Source organism: Podarcis pityusensis (genome assembly GCF_964106645.2).
Source record: "Podarcis pityusensis genome assembly, chromosome: 13".
Classification (NCBI taxonomy): domain Eukaryota; kingdom Metazoa; phylum Chordata; class Lepidosauria; order Squamata; family Lacertidae; genus Podarcis; species Podarcis pityusensis.
In genome coordinates this window covers 29705881-29728920 of record NC_138038.1, presented here as the reverse complement: position 1 = coordinate 29728920, position 23040 = coordinate 29705881, and the positions used below count along the sequence as shown (strand labels likewise).

At 39.1% G+C, this 23040-nt stretch overlaps 1 protein-coding gene across 2 annotated transcripts; it reads left to right on the top strand.

Annotated features, from left to right (window-relative positions):
* The first annotated feature begins 598 nt into the window (after positions 1–598).
* On the top strand, positions 599–19327 carry LOC308461467 (vomeronasal type-2 receptor 26-like). Of its 2 annotated transcripts, XM_080978431.1 has the most exons (4): positions 599–1447; positions 2171–2398; positions 3845–3971; positions 11968–13147. In XM_080978431.1, exons 1-4 carry the CDS (start codon positions 614–616, stop codon positions 12876–12878), a joined length of 2100 nt encoding a protein of 699 aa, XP_080834557.1. In that variant the 5' UTR covers positions 599–613; the 3' UTR covers positions 12879–13147. The 2 variants fall into 2 exon arrangements, 1 of the variants encoding a protein (XP_080834557.1); XR_013978901.1 differs by lacking the exons at positions 599–1447; positions 2171–2398; positions 11968–13147 and adding exons at positions 2962–3046; positions 19189–19327.
* The last annotated feature ends 3713 nt before the right edge of the window (positions 19328–23040 follow it).

The following is a 23040-nucleotide window of genomic DNA, read 5'->3' as shown; positions in this document are numbered from 1 at the left end:
ACACATAATGAAGTTATGTTAAGTAGCAGAAACAATCAAGCTTTGCTGGAAAGGAGTGATAGCAGTGAACAGCTGGTTCACAATTGAAATGTGGTTTCATAAAAGAAGTGCGAGGAATCATGTAAAAAGGAGGCAGAAATCTCAGTTTTGCTCTGGGATGGGGTCTGTGCATCATGAATAAGGGGGGAAAAAGCTCTAGAAAAATAAATTCGGAACTTACAGTTATGACATAGCTAAATATTATCTAATGCACAGGTAGCTAATCCTCTTATTGGGGCATGATGTGCCCCTCCCATCAATTTTATTCAACCCACAAGACCTACCAAAGTCAGCAATGACACACACACAAAAATCTTTAAAAATAAATAAATAAATAATAGACACAGTGCCTGCCCCCACTCATCAGATCAAATATTTAACAAGCAGGAATGGGAAATTATCCCAGTTTTCAGCTCATATGAATGTGTCTATTTTGTCTAAATGAAGGACAGCATGCAGCCAACAGAATTCATCATATAATGTACATAAATAGTTTGAAATAACTCTGGAAATTATATTTGTCTCGTCCCTTCCTCCATTCCCTCTTTAGCTCATTTATGGCTCTGCTCCAGTGATGAATGATAAAACCCCAGGGCTTTCCTTCTACCAGTTGACAGCCCAGGAAGACCTTCAATATGAGGGAATTATCTCTTTGCTTCTGCATTTCAAGTGGACATGGATTGGGGTCATTGCAGTGGACAGTGACAATGGGGAAAGATTTGTGCATACAGTACTTCAATTGTTTTCTCAAAATGGCATCTGTTTTGCCTTCATAGAAAGAATTCCCAATTTTAGTTTTATCCCTGAAATTAATGACATGTTACAACAGGGGGCAAAAATACATGATAAAATAATGAGCAGCAAGGCTAATGTAGTGGTGAATTATGGAGAATCTTACGCCATGGCATTTTTAAAATGGCTTCCATACCTATCAGAACACGATATGACAAATAATGTAAAAAGTAAAGTTTGGATAACAACAGCTGAGATTGAATTCACTTCATTTGTCTATCAAAGAAACTGGGATTCGGGACTATTCAATGGTGCTATAGCCTTTGAAATTCACTTCAGTGACCCACCAGGATTTCATCAGTATGTTGAGCACAGAAACCCTTCCAACACAGATGGGGATGGTTTTATCAGGGACTTCTGGCAACAGGCTTTTGATTGTGTATTCCCAGATATCACTGCAGACCAGGTGGAGGGGAACATTTGCACAGGAGAAGAGAAGCTAGAGAACCTTCCAGGATCATTTTTTGAAATGAGTATGACAGGGCACAGTTACAGTATCCACAATGCTGTCTATGCCATCGCCCATGCGTTACATGCTATGTCCACATCCAGATCCAGACACATAGGAATGGCATATGGAGGGAGAGGAAAGAATCAGAATCAACTGTTTTGGCAGGTAACGGGTTGAACATCCTCAACATGGAAGAGCACTTTTATTCCTTCACAATGTATGGGTTTCCAAAATACTGTCAACTTGCTCTTTCCTCTCAGGGTTCAGGCATATGGAATATGATGAGGAACTGAATCTATAATTTTGTGGACAGATGATGGCTGTGTCTTTGTTTCTCTGAGGAAAGAGCAATGATGGCTGTCTCCTTGTTTGAGCAGAAACCCCCCTGTACATGATAAGCATTTCCTTGGAGATGTTTTGTGGCCCATTGAGACACCAGGATGCAGTGAAAACAGTCAACAGAGATGAGCAGCATTCTTGCTATTCCAGTTGTTACAGCAAACCTGTGAATAGCTGTGTAGCTGTGTAGCTGCTATATATGTATAGGCATCCAGAGGAGTAGAAGCAAATGTGGTATTCTTGACAATAAATAATTATCTGTCATGTGCATTCCTTTGGCTGTGAAACACCCTTGACAGCCTGCAAATTTTTCGTCAGAGCAGGGGGTCACACACCACTGTTCTGCCTGAGGGATGTAACAGGGAGAGAGAGGCCTGACAGAAAGAATGAGAGAAAAACATTTATGTGGGAGAAAATGGGTTGGCTCTCTACATGCTTGTCCCTGACTCCACTCACTGTAGGTTCTGACCTCAGAGGAAAAAGGATTGCTCAGCCCTGTATTAGAGTGCAGCCTTTTCTAAATACTTGTCTTTTCTGTTTTCAATTTAGCTCCACCACATTCTGAGAAGTATCTCATTTAATAACACTGCAGGAGATGTGGTATCCTTCAACAAGAATGGGGAGGTAGCATCTAGCTTGGATATTATCAATTGGATTATATTCTCCAATCAATCCCTTCATAGAGTCAGAGTCGGAAGGATAGATCCTGGAGCGCCTTCAGATCAAGCATTCACCATTGATAAAGAAGTAATAACTTGGCACAGCTGGTTTAACCAGGTAGAATCCAAGTCACAGGCATTTAGCAAAAGGTCTAATAATAAAGGAGCCCTGATGTTCTATCCTGAAATTTAAAACTGATTTCATTTGACAACGATGAACACTTGTGAAGTACAAGTGGACCAAGGAGGATATAGTGTGGACCAAGAAAGGATAAAAAATGAAGATAGGATAAAATGTGACTGAAAGGGGGAGGAAAATGGACATGGGTGAATGGGTGAGGAGTGTCCACATAACTGGAAGTACATTGCACTGGTGCAAACAATCTCCAGAGCAATGCTAGATAGTCCAAAACGTCAAATACTGGTCCCAGTCCAATACAACAAGCAAAGTCCAGAGTCAAACAGTAAATCCAGGTTCCCACCTCGGCAAAAGAACCAGGGTAGGAAAGCCTAGAGTCATCTGAGTGCCCACAAACCACCTCCCAGAACAAGCCTCATGGTGTCCACCTGGTCAATTAGTGAGCTGGGCTGTGTTCCCTTGCCTGCCTCAGTCTTCTAGAGTGTGTTTCCCACTGTTCCTGACGCCTCACAGCCCGCTGTGTCCATAGAGATGGAAGTACCGTACCTCTGGTTCTAATGATGTGTCCTTTTCCCCTGGCTCCCATGGACTGTCAGCTGCCCCTTGAACATCCCCTACTACTGTCCTGTGAGTACCTCCTAAGTCCCCAACCTCTCCTGCCCAATCATCAATTTGTACCAGTTGTGGCTAACACTCCTTGCCAGGATCCTCTTCCCCTTCCTCGGTGTCATGATATATCATGACAAGAAGGCAACAGGGGATGAAATGAGGCCAGAGGGAGAAACTGAGAGTTGACAGCAGGAAGTATAGAGGAGACAACTAAAGTTGATATGGGAGTTGTAGAAGAGAAAAAGGGAAGCGTGGTAGTGAAGGTGGAGATAGTGACGGAAGGGAAGGACAGGGATGAGGTCAAGAGCCTGGTGCAGAAGTCATAGTATTTACTGCCATTCTCCTTATTTATTTACATATTACTTTTGTATATTGTCTGTACAACTATCTTCCCACTGTTATTGATGCATATTTTTATGAATAGCTCAGTTCAGTTCCTTTTAAAAAACAAAACTGGTTCGATGAACATGTTTACTTAATATGCATATTTTCCCTCAGAATACATATTTAATTACATATTTTGATCAAAGAAACACAATGTGTTGGTATGGATCAGGACGTTTTTTATTAGAATATATAGGGACTGAATTCATCAAATGTCCCCAAATGACTTCCTCCACCTCAGATAGTAGCTGTTGAGACTAGGGTTGGCAATTACTTCTACAGTGTCCAGTGCCCTCAAGGGAGCCAATTCATACCCTACTGAAATGCTGTGTCACTTTAGTAACACAAAGCTGGGTCCAGTACCTGAGGGATTCCAAACACCTTATTTTCTGTTTATCATTCTGCTTATTCTGTTTATCATTTATGAATTAGGCCTCTCCTCTTTCGGCCTGCACTGAAAGTTGCCAACCAGGATCTAGCAAGAAAGTGAAAGAAGGGAAGCCATTTTGCTGTTATGATTGCATCCTATGTCCAGAGGGCAAGATTTCAAACCAGGAAGGTAAGAGACATAGATGATTGCACAGTCAATTGCACTTAGTTTCCTCATACATGATGGGGATCTAAATGTAGCTATGGCTAACAAGCTACTTTCAAAGGGGCTGTTATTGGTAGTCTTTGCTCACGGACAGATGCGTCTCTCCCACTTTGCCAAGGTCGAGAGGTATGCGTTCGTTAGCGGAGCTAGAAGGGGGAGCTAAGGCTAAGCTGACCCCGAAGCCTTGGAAGGAGATTCCAGGGTGATATGGCATTGCTGCAGCACGAAGAAGAGGACCCCCAGACCATTTTCAAGCTCCGAAAAGCTGAGCAAGAAGGGGGAGAACTTCTTCGGTGCTAGTTCCTGCAACCCTCCGCTGACGAGAAGCCCGAGTCCCGTGGGTATGTCTATGGCTACACTTCTAACAAACCTAAACGATTAGCCTATTTACTTACTGAACCTGCTAATTTATGATTAAAACAAAGCGTTTGATCTTAAAACAAAGTGTTTGAACCTAAATGGCTTTTCGCAACTGACCAAGATTTACCTACAAGCTATATCAGACTGGTTTTTTTCAAAAAAGACATCTATTCCATTAATACCTAAGACGTTTTAGCCATCTTTTCCTGCTGGAGTTATGAACAAAAAGATTACCTGTGGCTTCATTAGTGTTGCGACAGAAATAAACAAAGAAGTCATGAAGAAGAAATAAAAAAAAAGACCCTTCCCAAGTGGTTAAATATATAAAGGGGTTTCCAGACTCTTCAGTATAAAATTAACTGTTGTTCACAAGTTAGTTTTCAACTGTCTGTTTACACTGGCAAAAGGAATATAAGAGCAAGAGACTCCCAGAGAACGGTGGTGAAAGAGAGGGTGATTGATTACAAAGTTATAAAACTGTCACAAGACTGATAAACATCACCTCCCCTCTCCCAAGAAGTGTGGCTATCCTCCCTTTCTGGGGATTTCTGTCTTCGGCTGTGGACTGCTACGGAGTATAAATCAATTTAGCAACAGCTAAGAGTACTTCTGCTGACTCACACGCTCCAACATTTTCTTAGACCGACATTTTCCTGGTTTGAGGATTGGAAATGAATTGTATAAGACTGACATAGACTGACATTGATTGAGAAGGGGGTCGAAAATCGCAGAGAGGGAGTGACTCAAACAGTGACATCAGCTGGTGAAAGAAAACTTTGCACTCTTTTGAAAAAGACGTTCCTCTAATAAGACTTATAAGAGCAATTACAGGGATTTTTGCAAGATCTGCAACTAGTGAAGATCCCAAAACGCTGCATCACAATCTGCTGAAAGAGACAAGGTTTCATAATTTTTTATAGACCCTATACCCCATTACTGGAACAGCATTCCTGTTACCTCTGGAAAAGTAACATCTAGGGAGAATTTACTAGCACATAACATTATTGCATTGTACATTATTAATTGAAAATACTCCCCAGCTCTTTTCTTATTATTTAAATATACTTTTCGTATTTTCTTTCCCCTCTTTATTTCTTTACAAATTATAAATTGCATTATTATTATTACTTCTTCTGCTTTATTTTTCTCTTACCCTCCCATCTTTTCTTTGTTTCTTTCTTTTGTAATTTTTTTTGTGTTTTTGTTTTGTTTTGTTTCTCTGTTTCATTTTTGTTGTTTTTCTGGTTGTTTTTGTGTGGTTTTCAATTTGTGTGGTTTCGTCTTGGTTTTTTTGTTTCTGTTTTTCGTTGCTGTTTTTTTCTGTTTTTGTTTGCTTTGCCTTTCACTATCTATTGGTAGCTAATGCAGCTGATATTAGCATCAGGTGTCATTAGCTTTGTTGCAAGGTGCTGATTAACTGAACTGCTAACCTGTTTAAAGATTTATATATATGATCTATTACCCTGAATGAGTAAGTGAATGCAAGGATTGCAATCATTTATTATATTTATTTGATCTGATGAATTTGTGATATTGCTGTATTGATGCTTGGCTGTAACTAATTAGATAATTATTCATAATCAATTTAAAATATATTTAGTGAAACTGGGAATATAAAGAATTAGTGGATACATAGGCCGGAGATGACTATCAGACTGGTAAAATTGTTGTGATTGTATTAAGAAAGATTGAAATTAATTGACATTCATTAATTATCACACTGGAAATATTGACACGATTGTATTAAGAAAGATTGAATTTAATTTATATCCAATCTGTAAGACAGAAGGAAAGAGAACAAACTACCTAGTGAGCTAATTGAATTTCTTAGTGATGTATGGTAAAAAAAAACAACTGTGTCAGGTTCTGCGGCAGTTTCAGCCTCACAAATCAGGAGAACTTCTGTAACTGACATGGATCAATCACTAGATATGAGAGAATTAATTTTAAGTTTGAAGAAAGATATCCAAGATTTAAAAAATAATGTAAATGAAAAGGCAAAAGCAACAGAAGAAAAACTTATTTCAGTGGGAGTCAAAATAGATGAAAATGTGAAAATAGCAGCTGAGTTATCAACTCAGGTCAATAATTTAGTACAAAAAAATTCAGAACTGACGAAAATAGTGCTAGACCTTAAAGGTAAAACACAGAACCTAGAGGAAGCTCAGAAAAAATTACAAAATGAAAATAGAGAGTTGAAAAGGGAATGCGATAACATAAGGAAAGAAACAGCAGATCTGAAAGCACAGCAGGATTCAACTTTGGACTCTATTGCGATGTTGCAAATGCAGAGAAGGGAGAATACCCTAAGATTCACAGGACTAACAGAGGACGCAGATGAAATAATTGAGAAAAAAATCTCAAAAGAGCTAGCAGCTTGGTTAGACCTAGAAGAAGCAGAAATAGCACAAAAAATAGAAAAAGCATTCAGAGTCAAATCTAATGTAGCAAAAGCAAACAACTGGCCGGCTGATTGTTTAGTCTCTTTTAACTCTATGGATTTCAGAAATAGAATTTTACACACTAGTAACAAGAAGAAATTCCAATCGGAAGGAAATGATATTATTGTCCACAAGATTATCCCAAATCGGTTGATAAAAAAGAGAGAAGCTTATAGACCTCTGGCCAAGGCACTAAAAGCAAAGGCAGTGTACTATAGGTGGGAGTACCCTGGAGGCATCTCCTTTTTCTTTAAAGGGAAACGTAGAAAGTGCTTGTCGGCATTAGATGTGGACAAGTTCTGGAGAAAGTACCGGAAAGACCTTGGAGGAAAAAGGCAATTGTTGGGAGAATCAGAGGAAATTGAACAAACAGATGAGAGTTAGGAGACAGCTCTAAGAAGGGAATTTATTAAATGTATACTGAGACCTTGAATGTGTAATTTTTTTTTTAACCCGTTGACGTATCATAAGAAATAAAGTATGGATTATAAATCTATTACTTGGAACGTTAATGGTTTAAATGAAAAATAAAAAAGGCACAAGGTGGAACATATTCTGGTTAAGCAAAAATATGATCTAATTTGTCTGCAAGAAACTCATGTAGCGGAAAAACATAAAAGGGTATTAATAAATAAGAGATTGGGGCTTGACTTTATTGCATCAAGTAAAGAAAAAAACAGAGGGGTGGTAATCTATGTAAAACCTCAGCTGGAGCCAAAACTGCTTTACAATGATGAAAAAGGCCGAACAGTGATTATAGAGGTTAAGATCAATAATGAAAAAGTGATAGTTATTGGAATTTATGCACCAAATGAAAGAAAATCCGAATTCTATCAATTCCTGGAAGAAAAAGTCATAGAATACTTAGGGGGGAAATTATATTATTAGGAGATTTTAATGGACTAGTCAATCCAAACATGGACAGAACAATAAAGAAGAAAGAAAAGAGGCAGAACAAACTCCCAACTACATTTTTCCAATTAATAGAACTCCTGAATTTGTTCGACGCTTGGAGGTTTAAGAATCCAACAGATAAAGAATTTACACATTATTCAGAGCCACATAAATTGGCGGGACGAATCGACGCGATTGGACAACAAAGGATTTATTAAATAATATTACAAAAGCAGGAATCCATCCAAGGACAATTTCAGATCACAGTGCGGTCTGGGTTAACTTTAAAGAGAAAGAAGAAAAGGTTAAAAGGTGGCAACTTAATGAGAGTATGCTAAACGATGAAAAAATTGTACAGAAGGCCAAGCAAATCTTAGAAGAATATTTTAAGTTTAATTTAAATCAAGGAGTAGAACTAGAGACGGTTTGGGACGTGGGTAAAGCCGTCATAAGAGGTTTCTTTATACAACAAAACGCATTCCAAAGGAAAACAAAGGAGAAGAAGAAAATGGAGATCTGGGAGGAAATTAGAAAAAAGGAAAGGATCCTTTTCCAAAAACCAGATGATGAACTAATTAAGCAAAGTATAAAAATTTTACAGACGCAATTCTCCATGATAATAAATGAAGAGATAGAATGGAAGATAAAATGGTTGAGACATAGAAATTTTGAGTTTGCAAATAAACCTGGCAAACTTCTGGCCTGGCAATTAAAGAAGAAAAAGGAAGATAGAATTATCAATAAAATTAAAATTGAAGACAAATGGATTCAAGAAACGAAGGAAATTAGTAAAATTTTTAATAGTTTTTTCGGAAAACTATATAAAGAAGGTCCAGAGACTCTAGAAAAAATAATTGATTATTTCGGCAAAAATAAACTACCAATAATACCTAAGGAAAAAACTTGAACTCACCAATAACAGCTATGGAGGTGCAATAAGCTATACAGAGATCAAAATTAGGAAAGACACCGGGCCCAGATGGTCTTCCAGCTAATTACTATAAAAAGTTAGAACAAGCATTATTTCTTCCCATGAAAGACCTAATGAATAATATTCTGGCAAATGGAAAGCTTCCGAAAACCTGGAAGGACAGCTTTATTACTCTTATCCATAAACAGGGAACAGATGCCTCAAACATGGCCAATTACAGACCCATTGCACTGCTAAATAACAATTACAAGATATTCACAGACATTCCTGCAAATAGATTAAAAATGGTGCTGAACGAGATAATTCATAAAGATCAAACCGGATTTCTTTCCGGACGATTTATGCAATCCAATATTAGATGTGTGATTGATGTATTAGAATATTTGGATATTAAAATTGATAAACCAGCAGCTATTATGTTGGTGGACGCTGAAAAAGCTTTTGATAACTTGTCCTGGAAGTTTATGAAAAAATTAATGGAAGAAATCGGACTGGGAGAAAATATTTGTAAAGGAATAAATGCCATCTATTCGGAACAATATGCAAAATTGATCATCAACGGAAGAATTACTGAGGAGTGCAAAATAAACAAGGGAACAAGACAGGGCTGCCCACTGTCACCACTGATATTTATCTTGGTGATGGAAGTCTTGAACAATCAGATAAGAAAGGATGAGCTTGTTAAAGGCATCACTCTGGGAAACAAAACATATAAAATTAAAGCTTTTGCGGACGATTTACTTGTTATGACTGAAAACCCTAAAGAAAGTCTGAAAAGAGTGCTGGAATTGATTAAAGAATTTGGAGATGTGGCAGGCTTTAAACTGAATATAACAAAAACAAAAATGCTTGTTAAAAATGTAACCACAGAAGAAAAGGACGACTTAGAAAAAATATTGGGCCTGAAAATCTCTTCAAAAGCGAAATACTTGGGTATTTGGATCACCCCCAAGAACATAAACTTATTTCAGGATAATTACACGAAAGCTTGGTTAGAGATTAGAAAAAACTTGGTAATCTGGAGTAAACTAAAATTAACATTTCTGGGTAGGATTTCCGTTATAAAGATGAATGTGCTTCCAAAATTAATCTTTTTATTTCAAATGATTCCGATACTGGGTGAAGCAGGTTGTCTCAAGATATGGCAAAGAGAAATTTCCAAATTCTTGTGGGAAGGGAAGAAACCTAGGATTAAACACCTGATCTTAATAGACATAAAAGAGAGGGGAGGCTTTTCCCTACCCGATCTAAAACTTTACTACGAGGCTGCCTGTTTCACCTGGCTAAAAGATTGGTGCACGTTGCAGGACCTGGACCTCCTGGACCTGGAAGGTTTTGACAGCCGTTGGGGATGGCACGCCTACCTAATATATGGAAACGTGAAAATTCATAAAAAAATTACCAACCATATAATAAGAAGGTCACTCTTTGCTGTATGGGAAAAATATAAAGACCTGATGGAGCCTAAAGTCCCGTGGTGGACTTCTCCAGTAGAAGCCATAGCAGTAAAACGGAAAAATACTCAGGAAAGCTGGCCAACATATAAAATACTTCTAAAAAATGAGGATAACCAAATAAAATTAAAAAACTTTGAGGAGATAAGAGAACACATTTCAGACTGATTCCAATACCTTCAGTTATTTGAAAAATTTAAATCTGACAAACAAAAGGGGTTCTCAGCAGAAATTTCCCGATTCAAATCTGATCTTGTAAACTCTAAAAGAAAAACTCTTTCCAAAACTTACCGACTCCTCCTTGACTGGACAGTCAAGGAGGAGGAGGTAACAGTGGCAATGGTGAGGTGGTCCCAGGATTTTGGCCATCCAATAACCATGGCCCAATGGGAAAATTTATGGAAGATCAATTGGGAATTCACAAACTGTTACACAATTAGAGAGAACTTTCAAAAAATGCAACATCGATGGTATCTAACACCATGGAAACTTTCAAAAATGTATAAAAATGTGTCAAGTAATTGTTGGAGATGCGGAGACTCAGGAACATTCTACCATATGTGGTGGATATGTAGGAAAATACAGGTATTCTGGGAGAGTATACATGCAGAACTGCAAAAAATGCTAAAGATCTCTTTCAATAAAAAACCAGAGGCCTACCTCCTGGGAATAACAGATTTGGATATTCCACAAAAGAGGAAGGGTATCTTTTTATATGCGACGGCGGCAGCAAGAGTTTTGATCGCAGCAAAATGGAAGAGTAATGAAATCCCCTCTATACAAGATTGGATCCAAAAGCTGACACAATATGCCGAATTAGATGGTTTATCAGAAAAAATAAAGAATAAATCAAAACAGGAATTTGTTTCTAAATGGGAGGTTTTCAAAGAATATCTGAAAAATAAATATAGTAGTTTAAATTCTGTTGCAGCATTCGAGGAACTTCAGTGATAGTTGCTAGGTAGATAGAAGAAATTAGATTTATTGAGAATAAGTTTAATTATGAAAAAAAATGTGTATTGGCAATACGTAATATGAATTTGAAATATGGAATAGACGGGAAGTTGGGTCTTTAGTGTTAAGACCAATAGATGTTTTATTGTTTGCCAAGAAAATTATGTGTCTACAGTTATTTTTGTAATTTGTGTGTAATTTGGTATTTGTGTTTTTGTGTGTGTTTTTTTCTTGTTGTATAAATAAATAAAAAAACAACAAAAAAACAAAAACAAAGGGGCTGTTATTGATAAGAGTCTGATGCTGGGCTGACCAGAGCCAATAATCACACCAGTGGGGGGGGGGGGATATTGTATTCAGACTGCAGTAATATGGTACTGGGGAATGGATTCCAAAGCCTATATGCTTCATGGGTGCCCAGGAATGATTTTTATGCATGTTGCTTACATCAAGCCATCAGGAAGGTATATCATGTTACATGCTGATTGGTTACAAAGCATTGATGTATACATTGTCATTGAATCAAGGTATTTGCACACTATTCAGCTTTTTCTACTTGTTCTTCAGTTCCATGGTAATATCATCTATCTTCTGCTGCTGCTTCCCTATTCTGAAATCTAAGGGCAGGTTTCCCGCTCCCTCTTTCTCACAAAACTTAGAATATGGTCAATTTTGCACCAGCCACTACTCCCACATCACAGTCATGCATACCTCACCTGGCTTACCACATCCTTGCCATTGTAGCCCAATATCATATTATAGCACCACAAAGCTCCAAAGCAAATAAACAAGTCCCCACAACAATTCAAAGTATTTTCCAATTTGAATAGATCCATTTCTTTTTCTGAGTTTGAGGGAAAGGCATGAAATGTTTCTGAGACTGATAGCATATATGTGAGCTAAGGTTAATACTTTTCTTTTCCCAGATATGAATGACTGCACTAAATGCTCAGATGAAAACTATCCAAGCAAGGAACGAAATATATGCATTCCCAAAAGCATCAGCTTCTTGTCGTATGAAGAACCTTTAGGCATCAGTTTAGCTATAGTTGCTCTTTCTTTTGCTTTCATCACAACTCTGGTACTGGGAACATTTCTGAAGAACCACAAGACTCCCATTGTCAAAGCCAACAACCAGAATATCACCTATACTCTCCTTGTCACCCTCTTGCTATGCTTTCTTTGTGCTTTACTGTTCATTGGCCAACCGAAAATGATGACATGTCTCCTGCAACAAGCTGCTTTTGGCATCATCTTTTCAGTGGCTGTTTCCTGTGTACTGGCAAAAACTGTCACTGTGATTCTGGCTTTCACGGCCACAAAACCAGGATCCAGGATGAGAATGTGGGTGGGGAGAAGGCTGGCCAACTCCATTGTCATTTCCTGCTCCCTTATTCAAGCAGGCATCTGTATACTGTGGTTGGCAATCTCTCCTCCATTCCCAGATGTTGACAAGCATTCAATGCCTGAGGAAATTATACTAGAATGTAATGTGGGGACTGTGATTATGTTTTACTGTGTCCTTAGTTACATGGGCCTTCTAGCAATAATTAGTTTCACAGTGGCTTTCCTTGCCAGGAAATTGCCAGACATTTTCAATGAAGCAAAGTTTATCACTTTCAGCATGTTGGTATTTTGCAGTGTTTGGTTGTCCTTTGTTCCATCCTACCTGAGTACCAAGGGGAAATATACAGTAGCTGTGGAGATCTTCTCTATCTTAGCCTCCAGTGCTGGTCTATTAGGTTGCATCTTTTCCCCTAAATGTTATATTATTTTGTTGAGGCCTGAGCTGAATATTAGGGAACAGATAATAAGCATTAACAAAATGAAGAATTAAATATCTGTGTTTTGCTATATGCTATGAGGGGAAAACACCTCACTTTATTACCAGCTTTTGTTTACCACTGCTGATTCAACTTCTAACCACTACCACCATAAATATGAAGGATGAAGGCCCTGCCCTTTGAATATATTGATAGTTGCACAGATGCATGTGTGAGAGAAAAATCACTGCTTTATTAGGGTTGCCATATTCCCCAAAGTGAAAATCCAGACAAAGTTGTTGAGCCCTAGCTTTATTTCTTGTTTTAAATACATGAAGCATTAGTTCTAGTGGAATAATCACGTGTGTTTAGTAACTGGAGCATTTTAAGCTCACTTTTTCATCAACAAGGTTCCCAGAGTAGCTAGCAAAGATCAGAAGTCAGAAAGTCCTTGCCCTTAGGTTTACAGTATGTACATTATATTTTAAAAACACTCTCAAAGCTTCACTTGAACCTTGTGTATTCATGGTCATGTGTCTCTTGATTTTATTGGGACAGTCACACTTGATCCTGTTCATACTGTTTCACAATTTAAGCCCTACAATATTTTGTTGCTGATCCACACTTGTCCTCTTATTATTTCTGGTTTTCATTTTAGTCTTGATCATCCCATCCCCAGATATCCTTAGTCATGGGGAATAGGTTTAGGAACGAACAGAGGTCAGCTCTGGGTGGGTGTGTTTCAGAACACAAATGATATCATCATCTGCTACAGGTAGCAGCAGAGTCTCTCTGATAATGAGAATATAATGAGCCTTTCAGCTTTTACTGTTCCTTGTGAGGGAGCAGCAAAGTGGACGTCAAAACATAAGGATAACAATCAAGCAATGAATGTGTCATTTCCTTTGATTGTATTTCTCCTTTATACTAGCAGTTTGTGGGATAACGTTTTTTAAAAAATAACAACTAGTTTGTATTTTCAAATAAAACCTTAAGGTCACATTTTATCTCACTAAATATCTTTTTAAAAATAATAATTATGCTTTACATGTTGAAATTTGTAAAACTATGATGAGATAAGAGCCACCGGATTCAGTGGACCTTACTCCCAGACAACTATTATGAACAGTATTTTAGTAATGCCTTATGGCTTATTGGTGATGTGAACCCAGGTCTCCACAGCCTAATTTGAACATTATATGTATACCACTCTCCATTAGGGAGTCCCTTTTGGCTACAGCAGCTGTTAAAATCAGTGCCTAACATCAGAATTCACTACTACACCCTTGTTACCACATTATCTAAAAGAAGAGAATTCAAAATGATACTACTGGAAATGTAGCAGCAGTTCTACAGGGAATCTCCCATTCTGACTTAATAATTATCTTCCTGTTTCATGATCAAAAGTACTGTAATTAATTCTGCTGCTTCCCAAAGCCCCTATGGACTTGAAGTGAACACTGGCAAAACTCACAGCAAAACCTGTGGAAGATGATATAAGCATACCCAGTACCATTTAAAAGGTATGGTATCCACTAGTCTGATATTGGATGCTCCTAGACTCAAGAGAGACAGTGTAAAAGTAATGAGAGTGTTGCAGAAGAGAATAGGGAAATATTTGTGCATAAGGAAGATTTCCTCTTGTTCTAAGGATGGCGGATTTGGTAGTGTTGCTGCTGGCAATGTTTCCTAACAAGATATGCAATTCCCATGTGGCAAAATGCAGGGTGCAGGATCCACACCATCCAGTTCACATATATCATCAGTCAGGAGATTTTATTATTGGTGGCATAGTTACTCATGGTGGTTTCTACTCCAGTCAAACAACCTTCACTGAAGATCCACCACCCGCGTTGCCTGAAGAGCTTGTGTAAGAACATATTTATTGTTTGGGTTTTTAGTTATATTTCTCATGTCACTTGAATTATCAGCCTCAAAACACCCGCTGAGGCTGCAAACATATGCACGCTTATTTGGAAACAGCTCCCTTTGAATGATATGATCCATTTCTGACAGAAAATGGAGAGGTGTGTGTTTTTAAATTAATGTTTTTAAAGTAATAATGAAGAAAATAATCTCCCATTTCTCCACAGGCGAATAAATAATGCTTCATTGAAAGGAATATCTATTTTGCGTATCTGAAATACCACCTTTAAATAGTTGGTTGGGTTTTTTTAAGTAAAACATTTTTTTTAAAAAAAACCCCAGACCATTTATGGTCATTTTAACTTCCTGAAAATCTTATTCCCATTTCTCAGGGAATAAACCCTACTGAACCGCATATTGTTAAATTCAGTGTGCTGTACCCACATTATCCATCTCATATGCATAATCAGTCACGAGAGTTAATCATTGACGACATTGCTTTACTTGGAGGATTCTTCTCCAGAGCCTCCAGAAGTTGCAGCACTTAACCCACAATCACTTTCATTGGAATAAATCCCACTGAATGCAAACTGATTAACTTCTGAGTTGAAATATAAGGGGCTTACCAGTATGAAGTATTTTGACACAGATTGCAACTCTTGTTCTAGGGTGGTGCCTAAGGCTTACCAGCACATCCTGGCCTTGGTATTTGCAATAAAGGAGATCAATGAAAACCCTCATATCTTACCCAACCACACCTTGGGCTTCCACATCTATGACAGCAATGACAATGCAAAGAAGACGTATCATGCCACAATGCTACTTTTATCAACCCTGGAGAAATTTGTCCCCAATTATATATGTGACATCCAGAATAATCTGACAGCTGTCATTGGTGGGCTTGACTCTGAAATCTCCCTTCATGTGGCATCTATTTTGCATATTCATAAGATTCCACAGGTAGGAAACTCTTGTCTGTTTTCATTTGGAGTATGAGAATCCAATGCCATTTTCATACTTTTGTGCTCTTTCCAGATTTTATTTTGTGTGTTGGAAGGAGAATTAGACACATTAGAAATAATCAGATCAACAATTATTCTTTCTCTCCCTCTCTTATACCCAGGCTAATAAAAACCCTTCTTACAATTCATTCATGAAAGAGGGAAGACATAATTGGAAAACAATGCTCTAGCAATATAAATGAGATTCATGTCTGACTCTTGGATGAAACCAATTTTCTTGACATACTTCAGTTTGGGTCCCCTGCCTGGCAGGCAGCCTCTTCCATCTCTCCTAAGAGGGCAAGGCCCTGGCAGACCCCAGGTACAAAAGACAAAGGATGCTCAGCGCATGAAGACCATGCATAATGTCATGGCATATGTGATAACAAATGCTCTCTGAAAGCTGATGACCTAGACCATTTTCTCAAGCCCATTTAAAATATAGTCTTTCTCCAAGATCCTGAAATAAATAAATACAAGAGTGTACATCCTCACCCAATCCCAAATTCCAGAGCCTGTTTTCCATGCAATTGTAAAGTTCAAATGCCTTTCAGGGTTCTTCTAAAAATCCCTATAGTAACATATGTGAATGGCTATAACTAGTTTAATCTGTGGTGTAATTTATAATAGCTTTCACATTTTCTCCAATCTCTCTTTAGCTCACCTATGGCCCTGCTCCAGTGGTGAATGATAAGACCTCAGGACTTTTCTTCTACCAGGTGGCCCCCCAGGAACACCACCAGTTTGCAGGAATTCTCTCTTTGCTTCTACATTTCAGGTGGACATGGATTGGGGTCATTGTGGTTGATAATGACAATGGAGAAAGATTTGTGCAAACTGTGCTTCCAATATTTACAAAGAGTGGTGTTTGCTTTGCCTTTCTAGAAAGATTCCCCAAATATAGTTATGACAGTGAAAGTTATGGCATGGTACAACAGGGAGCAAAAATACATGATAACATTATGGGCAGTAAAGCTAATGTAGTGGTGGTCTATGGAGAATCTTATTCCATGGTATTGTTTAGATGGCTTCCCTTTCTATCAGAGCATGAGCAGATGACACTGAACATGAATGGCAAAGTATGGATAACAACAGCCCAGATTGAATTCACTTCATTTGCATTTCAGCGGAATTGGAATTCAGAAATGTTCCATGGCTCTATTGCTTTCACAATTCACTTGAATGACCCAGAAGGATTTCATCTATATGTTAAGAGCAGAAATCCATTCATTACAGATGGAGATGGTTTTATTAAGCACTTCTGGGAACAGGCCTTTGGCTGTAAATTCCCAGATTACATGGCTGGCAAGGTGGAAGGGAATGCTTGCACTGGGGAAGAGAAGCTGGAGAGCCTTCCTGCAGATTTTTTTGAAAACAGCATGACAGGCCATAGTTACTGTATTTACAACGCTGTTTATGCTGTGGCCCATGCTTTACATGAGATGTCTACAGTCAAGCATGAACAGAGAGCAATGGTGCACCAAATGAGGCAGAAGAATCAGAACCACAAGTTCTGGAAGGTAAGGAGTTGAAGATCCTCAAGTGGCAGAGCACTTTCTCCTGACATCTGGTCTTCCTCCATGTTTCTAGCCTGCTCTTTGCAGCTTAGTTTTACAAAGAGGATGAGAAAACCAGTGCTGAATCATGACATCCCACACAAAGGGGGGGGGGGAATTATAGTTATGGTAGTCTGATTGATTTGTGGCATATTGTGATGCCTGCAAATTCTGGCTGTACAAAGGTGGCACTTTCCGGAGACAAAAAGAATATGGTCATGGGATCATTCATGCAGAAAGCATCCTGTTTTTCATGACAAAGTGTTTGCATGGAAGATCCCACAAAGCCAGCTGAGATGCCAAACTAATAACAACCAGGAGACGCTAATGGCTGGAGGCACCTGCCCCATTCCCTTAGCAGCCCCCATCCTCCAAATCCTTCCTCAGATAAAGTGTTCCCACATCACTCCCGAGAAGGAAGGTGGTGGTTGTAAAAGAACAGGAAAAGATGTTGTGTGAGAAAATCAGTTGATTCTGTCCATTTTGGGCTATGACTCCCATCTGGCATAATTACCATGCTCCATTGGCACTGCGATCTGCATTCACCATTTGATGAGGTTTAAGAGTTTTCCTATGTATCAAAACGCTTTCCTGGAAACAAGTTTCACCGTCTCTACCTTTTTTCTGAAACTACTGATTTTCTTTTTCCAATCTAGCTCCACCAATTTCTGAGAAGTGTCTCATTTAACAACACTGCAGAGGATGAGATTTCCTTCAACCAAAATGGGGAGGTGCTATTTGGCTTGGATATTATCAACTATGTTATATTATCCAATCAATCCTTTCAGAGAGTGAGAGTTGGAAGGATGGATCCACAGGGTTCTCCAGATCAATCATTTACCATTTATGAGGATGTCATAATGTGGCCCAGCTTATTTAACCAGGTACAGCCCAACTGTCAGCTACTTCAAAAGTTTTCTGGGATTGATTGAGCACTGATGATCTCTCCTTATGGTGAAAACTGCTTTCATTGTGGCAATCATGCATACCCACAAAAAAGATTTTTGATTGAAAGAAGATTACTATTTATGAATTCTATCCAGGTTGATGTGCAATAAAGGGGTGAAGAATAAAAAGACCAGCTGAGAGGAGACATGATCAGGTTGTTTTTAGAGCAGCAATAGAAGAGGAGCAAAAAAGAGAAGTGGTGAAGGGGCTTGAGCAGGAGATATGGAATATATCATTCTTACAGGAGTGGTTGTCAGGGAAGGGTGACACAGCATACCTGGCCTCCCAACAGCAATGCAACTGCATTACTGGGTGGGATAGGAGGAGGGGAAATACAGCAGAAAGGTCAATGCACTGTAAGTGCACTGGCAAAGGGTCTGTGTTGGTTGGGGCAACTTTTCCACCATATCCCACTCTCCCTTCCAATAAGCAACAGTGAAAGCATTGCCAGAATGACTGATATTTGATAGCCCTCCCCACCAGCCACTCTTTCTGCTTTTAATTGTATTGTTTTTTATTTTTCAGTTATTAACTACATTTGTATACTACCCATGGAACTAATTTCTCTTGCCAGTTTTTGTCACATATGCATATTTTAAGCCATAGGTTCATTTCCTCATAAATCTGATTTTTTAAAATAAAAAACATTTTAATATAAATTAAGATAAATATTCAGAAAGCATATTTAAATTCCTGTTTTAATCTGTTTTAACTGTGCTGCAATGTTTGAGGAAGCTCAAAACATATGGATTGGTCCACTAGATGCTGATCAAACATATTGTACTGGGATTTACAAAGACTGAATTTATCAAACATTCCTAAACGTGACCATCCTCCTATGGTAGCAGCTGCTGGAACTGGGAATGGGTGTAGCCCTAAAACTGCTTTATCTATATATTGTATATCATACTAGGTATTTTCTATCTCTCCTCAAACAAGTGGACCCAGAACCTGAAGGATTCACCAGACACTGTTCTATTCATTATCATTCTGCTCTTTCATTTATGGATTAGGCTCAGCCTCTTTCTGTATGTACTGAGAGTTGCAAACCTGGTTCTTACAAGAAAGTGAAGGAAGGGGAGCCATTTTGCTGCTATGATTGCATCCCATGTCCAGAGGGGAAGATGACAAACAAGGAGGGTAAGAGATAAACATAGAAAGCTGGATCCACTCAGTTATTTGCACTTAGTTTCCATTGAAATACAGTAAATGTAAGAAATTTTAGTGTAAATGCTGGTCCTACTTAACACCCACAAGCGTTCCCTGGAAATCATACATTGGGAAAGCATTTGACCAATGAGTCCGATTTCCATTGATACTTACAGGAATCAGTGATCTCTTTCTGCCTTCCACAATGGTTTGCTGTTATGATGGCTACAGCCAACCAGATAAAGAGAGACAAAGGAAAAACTGATTTTGTCTGATCTCTCCTGCTCTCTGATTTGTTCAATCTAGCTCCCCTTTCCTCTCTGCATGGTTCATGCCCCAAAATGGTGGCCACTGACTAGCAAAGCACAATAAGGCTCTGGCTATTCAGATATATGAATCTGAGGAGTATATTGCAAGCTTTAGGAATTACTCTTTATATTTGCATATATGATTCGGAAGGTAACAAGCAGGTTGATATTATGGCCTGTGTGTATTTAAGTCAGTCTGCATCAGACGTAAATGCTACTGAGTTATGACATCACTCTGAGATTTAGCACACATGATCCCAAATAGTTTACCATCATTTTTATCCCTGCATCGTCCCACACTATGATGCTTCTTTAGATCCATGTAGACCTTAAACAGTGATACTCACCCCTGAACACTTTTTATCATATCAACACTTCCTCTATTATGTTATTTGAACTGCTCTGTCCAAGGGTAGCTGTTACATCGTGCTGTTGATATAGATGGCAACTATGTGAACTCAGAATACATCTTTCTTTTTTCAGATATGAGTGACTGTAATAAATGCTTAGATGAAAACTATCCTAGCAAGAGGCAAGATACATGCATTCCCAAGAATATAAGCTTCTTGTCTTTTGGAGAGCCTTTGGGCATTAGTTTAGCCTTCCTTGCTCTTTCCTTTGGTTTGATCACAGCACTGGTGCTGGGAATAATTCTGAAGAACCGGAACACTCCCATCGTCAAAGCCAACAACCGAAACCTCACCTATACGCTACTCATCTCCCTCCTGCTCTGTTTCCTTTGTGCTTTATTGTTCATTGGCCAACCTAAGATGGTGACATGTCTCCTCCGACAAACTACTTTTGGCATCATCTTTTCAGTGGCTGTTTCTTGTGTGCTGGCAAAGACCATTACTGTGGTTCTGGCTTTCATGGCCACCAAACCAGGTTCCAGGTTGAGGAAGTATGTGGGGAAAAGACTGAGCAACTCAATTGTTCTTTCCTGCCCCCTTATTCAAGCAGGCATATGTGCTGTGTGGCTGGCAACATTTCCTCCCTTCCCGGATGCTGACATGCATTCCCTGACTGAAGAAATTATATTAGAGTGTAACGAGGGCTCTGTGACTATGTTTTACTCTGCTGTTGGCTACATGGGCTTCCTGGCAGCTGTCAGTTTCACAGTGGCTTTTCTTGCCAGGAAGTTACCTGACAGTTTCAATGAAGCCAAGTTTATAACTTTCAGCATGTTGGTCTTTTGTAGTGTTTGGTTATCTTTTGTTCCAAGTTACTTGAGCACTAAAGGCAAATATATGGTAGCAGTGGAGATCTTTTGTATCTTAGCCTCTAGTGCTGGATTGTTAGGTTGCATTTTTTCCCCAATTTGTTATATTGTTGTGTTAAGACCTGACTTGAACAACAGGGAAATGCTAACAAGAAGAAAAGAATAAAGCACTGAATTTAAGTTCTTTGCTATACATTTTAATCGAGAGGTTTGCAAGTGTGTGTGTTTTGTATTTGTGTGTTAAGTAGATTTTTAAAATTTCTCTCGTCTTCATCAGCTTTATATTAACCTGATTCACAATACTAATCTGTTGTTGTTGTTGTTGTTGTTATACAAGAACATGTAGACATGAAAAGCTAGTAACAGGGGGAAAGTAATGATAGAGTTGGAGAATAAAATAATAGCATCATATTACAAACTTGCTTTCCTGAGTAGCAAATGGCATTCAGATACCCCTGCCATAACAAATAATGAGAATGAGAAACTAGCTATGAAGAGGCCCTCCCTGTTGATATATACAAAGAAGGGAAATCAATCTGCATTTAAATTGTGAGTCCAGGCACAATGAAGCCATGAGGGGTTTGGTGAACACACAGTGGATACATAAAATACGTCCAAGGACTGTGCTGGGATCAAATAAGGCCACAACTTTATTGATGATTTTTTGCAGGTTTGGGCATAGGATATGTATCTACTAATCAAACAGACTGCCCACTGGTTTATGGATAGTTAATTCCACCCACAAGGTCCCTTCCAACTCTGTATATTGAGTGTAAACCTGTCCCTACACTGTCCCATCAATGTGCTATGTGCAAGGCCTTTTGGCCAAAATATACTCACTACCTTTTAAGGCAGGTAGCTGCTGTGGAAAGAGCTTTCTTCATTGTGATTCTCTGCTAACAAACCACTCTCCCTATTGAGAGTATCTCACCCAACACTCTGTTGGTTCCTGAACCCATTTCCCATGGCAAAGGATATTTGGGGATGGGATGATCAAGACCAAGAAAAGAAATCCAGAAATAATAAGAGGACAAGTATGGATCAGCAACAAAATATTGTAGGGGTTAAATTCTGAAACAGTATAAACAGGATCAAGTGTGACTGTCCCAATAAAATCAAGAGCACACATAACCATGAAGATATACTGTAGATATAGATATATAGATATGGGACTCGGGTGGCGCTGTGGGTTAAACCACAGAGCCTAGGACTTGCCGATCAGAATGTTGGTGGTTCGAATCCCCACGATGGGGTGAGCTCCCGTTGCTCAGTCCCTGCTCCTGCCAACCTAGCAGTTCGAAAGAATGTCAAAGTGCAAGCAGATAAATAGGTACCGCTCCAGCGGGAAGGCAAACAGTGTTTCCGTGCGCTGCTCAGGTTCGCCAGAAGCGGCTTAGTCATGCTGACCACATGACCTGGAAGCTGTACGCTGGCTCCCTCGGCCAATAAAGCGAGATGAGCGCCACAACCCCGGAGTCAGCCACAACTGGACCTAATGGTCAGGGGTCCCTTTATCTTTATCTCTCTCTCTCTCTCTCTATATATATATATATGAATACACAAAGTTCAAGTGAAGCTTTGAGGATCAAGTATGACTATCCCAATAAAATCAAGAGCACACATAGCCATGAATACACAAGGTTCAAGTGAAGCTTCGAGAGTGTTTTTAAAATATAATGTACATACTGTAAACCTAAGGACAAGAACTTTATTACTGTTGATCTTTGCTAGCTACTCTAGGAGCCTTGTTGATGAAAAAGGAAGCTTAAAATGCTTCAGTTACTGTCAGATGGCAATGGTGGTTGCTTGTGAGTAACCAGTCAGGACTCTTTTACTGGTTTTATTTTGGTGCAAGACTATTTACAGTGCAGAACCACAAGTTCATGTCTGCCTCAATCGCTAGCAGAATCTGGGAGTGGTCGTTTCCGGGTCCTCCCCCAACATAATAGCTTAGTCACCCCCAGCCTTTTCCTTCCTTATGTGCGTTTTACACCTCTGCGCAGGGTGGGCGACGGAAGAGGCGTGCTTCCCTCCTGGCTGGCTTGACCAGGAGTGGTGCTAAGGCTCCCAGCAGCATCCTCTGGTCCCTTTCCCTCTTCCCCACTTTCCCCACCACAGGAAGAGTGTGCTGGTCCCATGGGTAGATCAAGAGGCGAGGTCCAAGTCCAGTCCGAGGTCGAAGGAGCAAT

Coding starts and splice junctions, on each gene's coding strand:
- LOC308461467 (XM_080978431.1), top strand. CDS start 614: ATGAATGATAAAACCCCAGGGCTTTCCTTCTACCAGTTGACAGCCCAG. Junction 2,399..3,844: donor GGCACAGCTGGTTTAACCAG/GTAGAATCCAAG, acceptor TTTATGAATTAG/GCCTCTCCTCTTTCGGCCTG. Junction 3,972..11,967: donor CAAGATTTCAAACCAGGAAG/GTAAGAGACATA, acceptor TTCTTTTCCCAG/ATATGAATGACTGCACTAAA.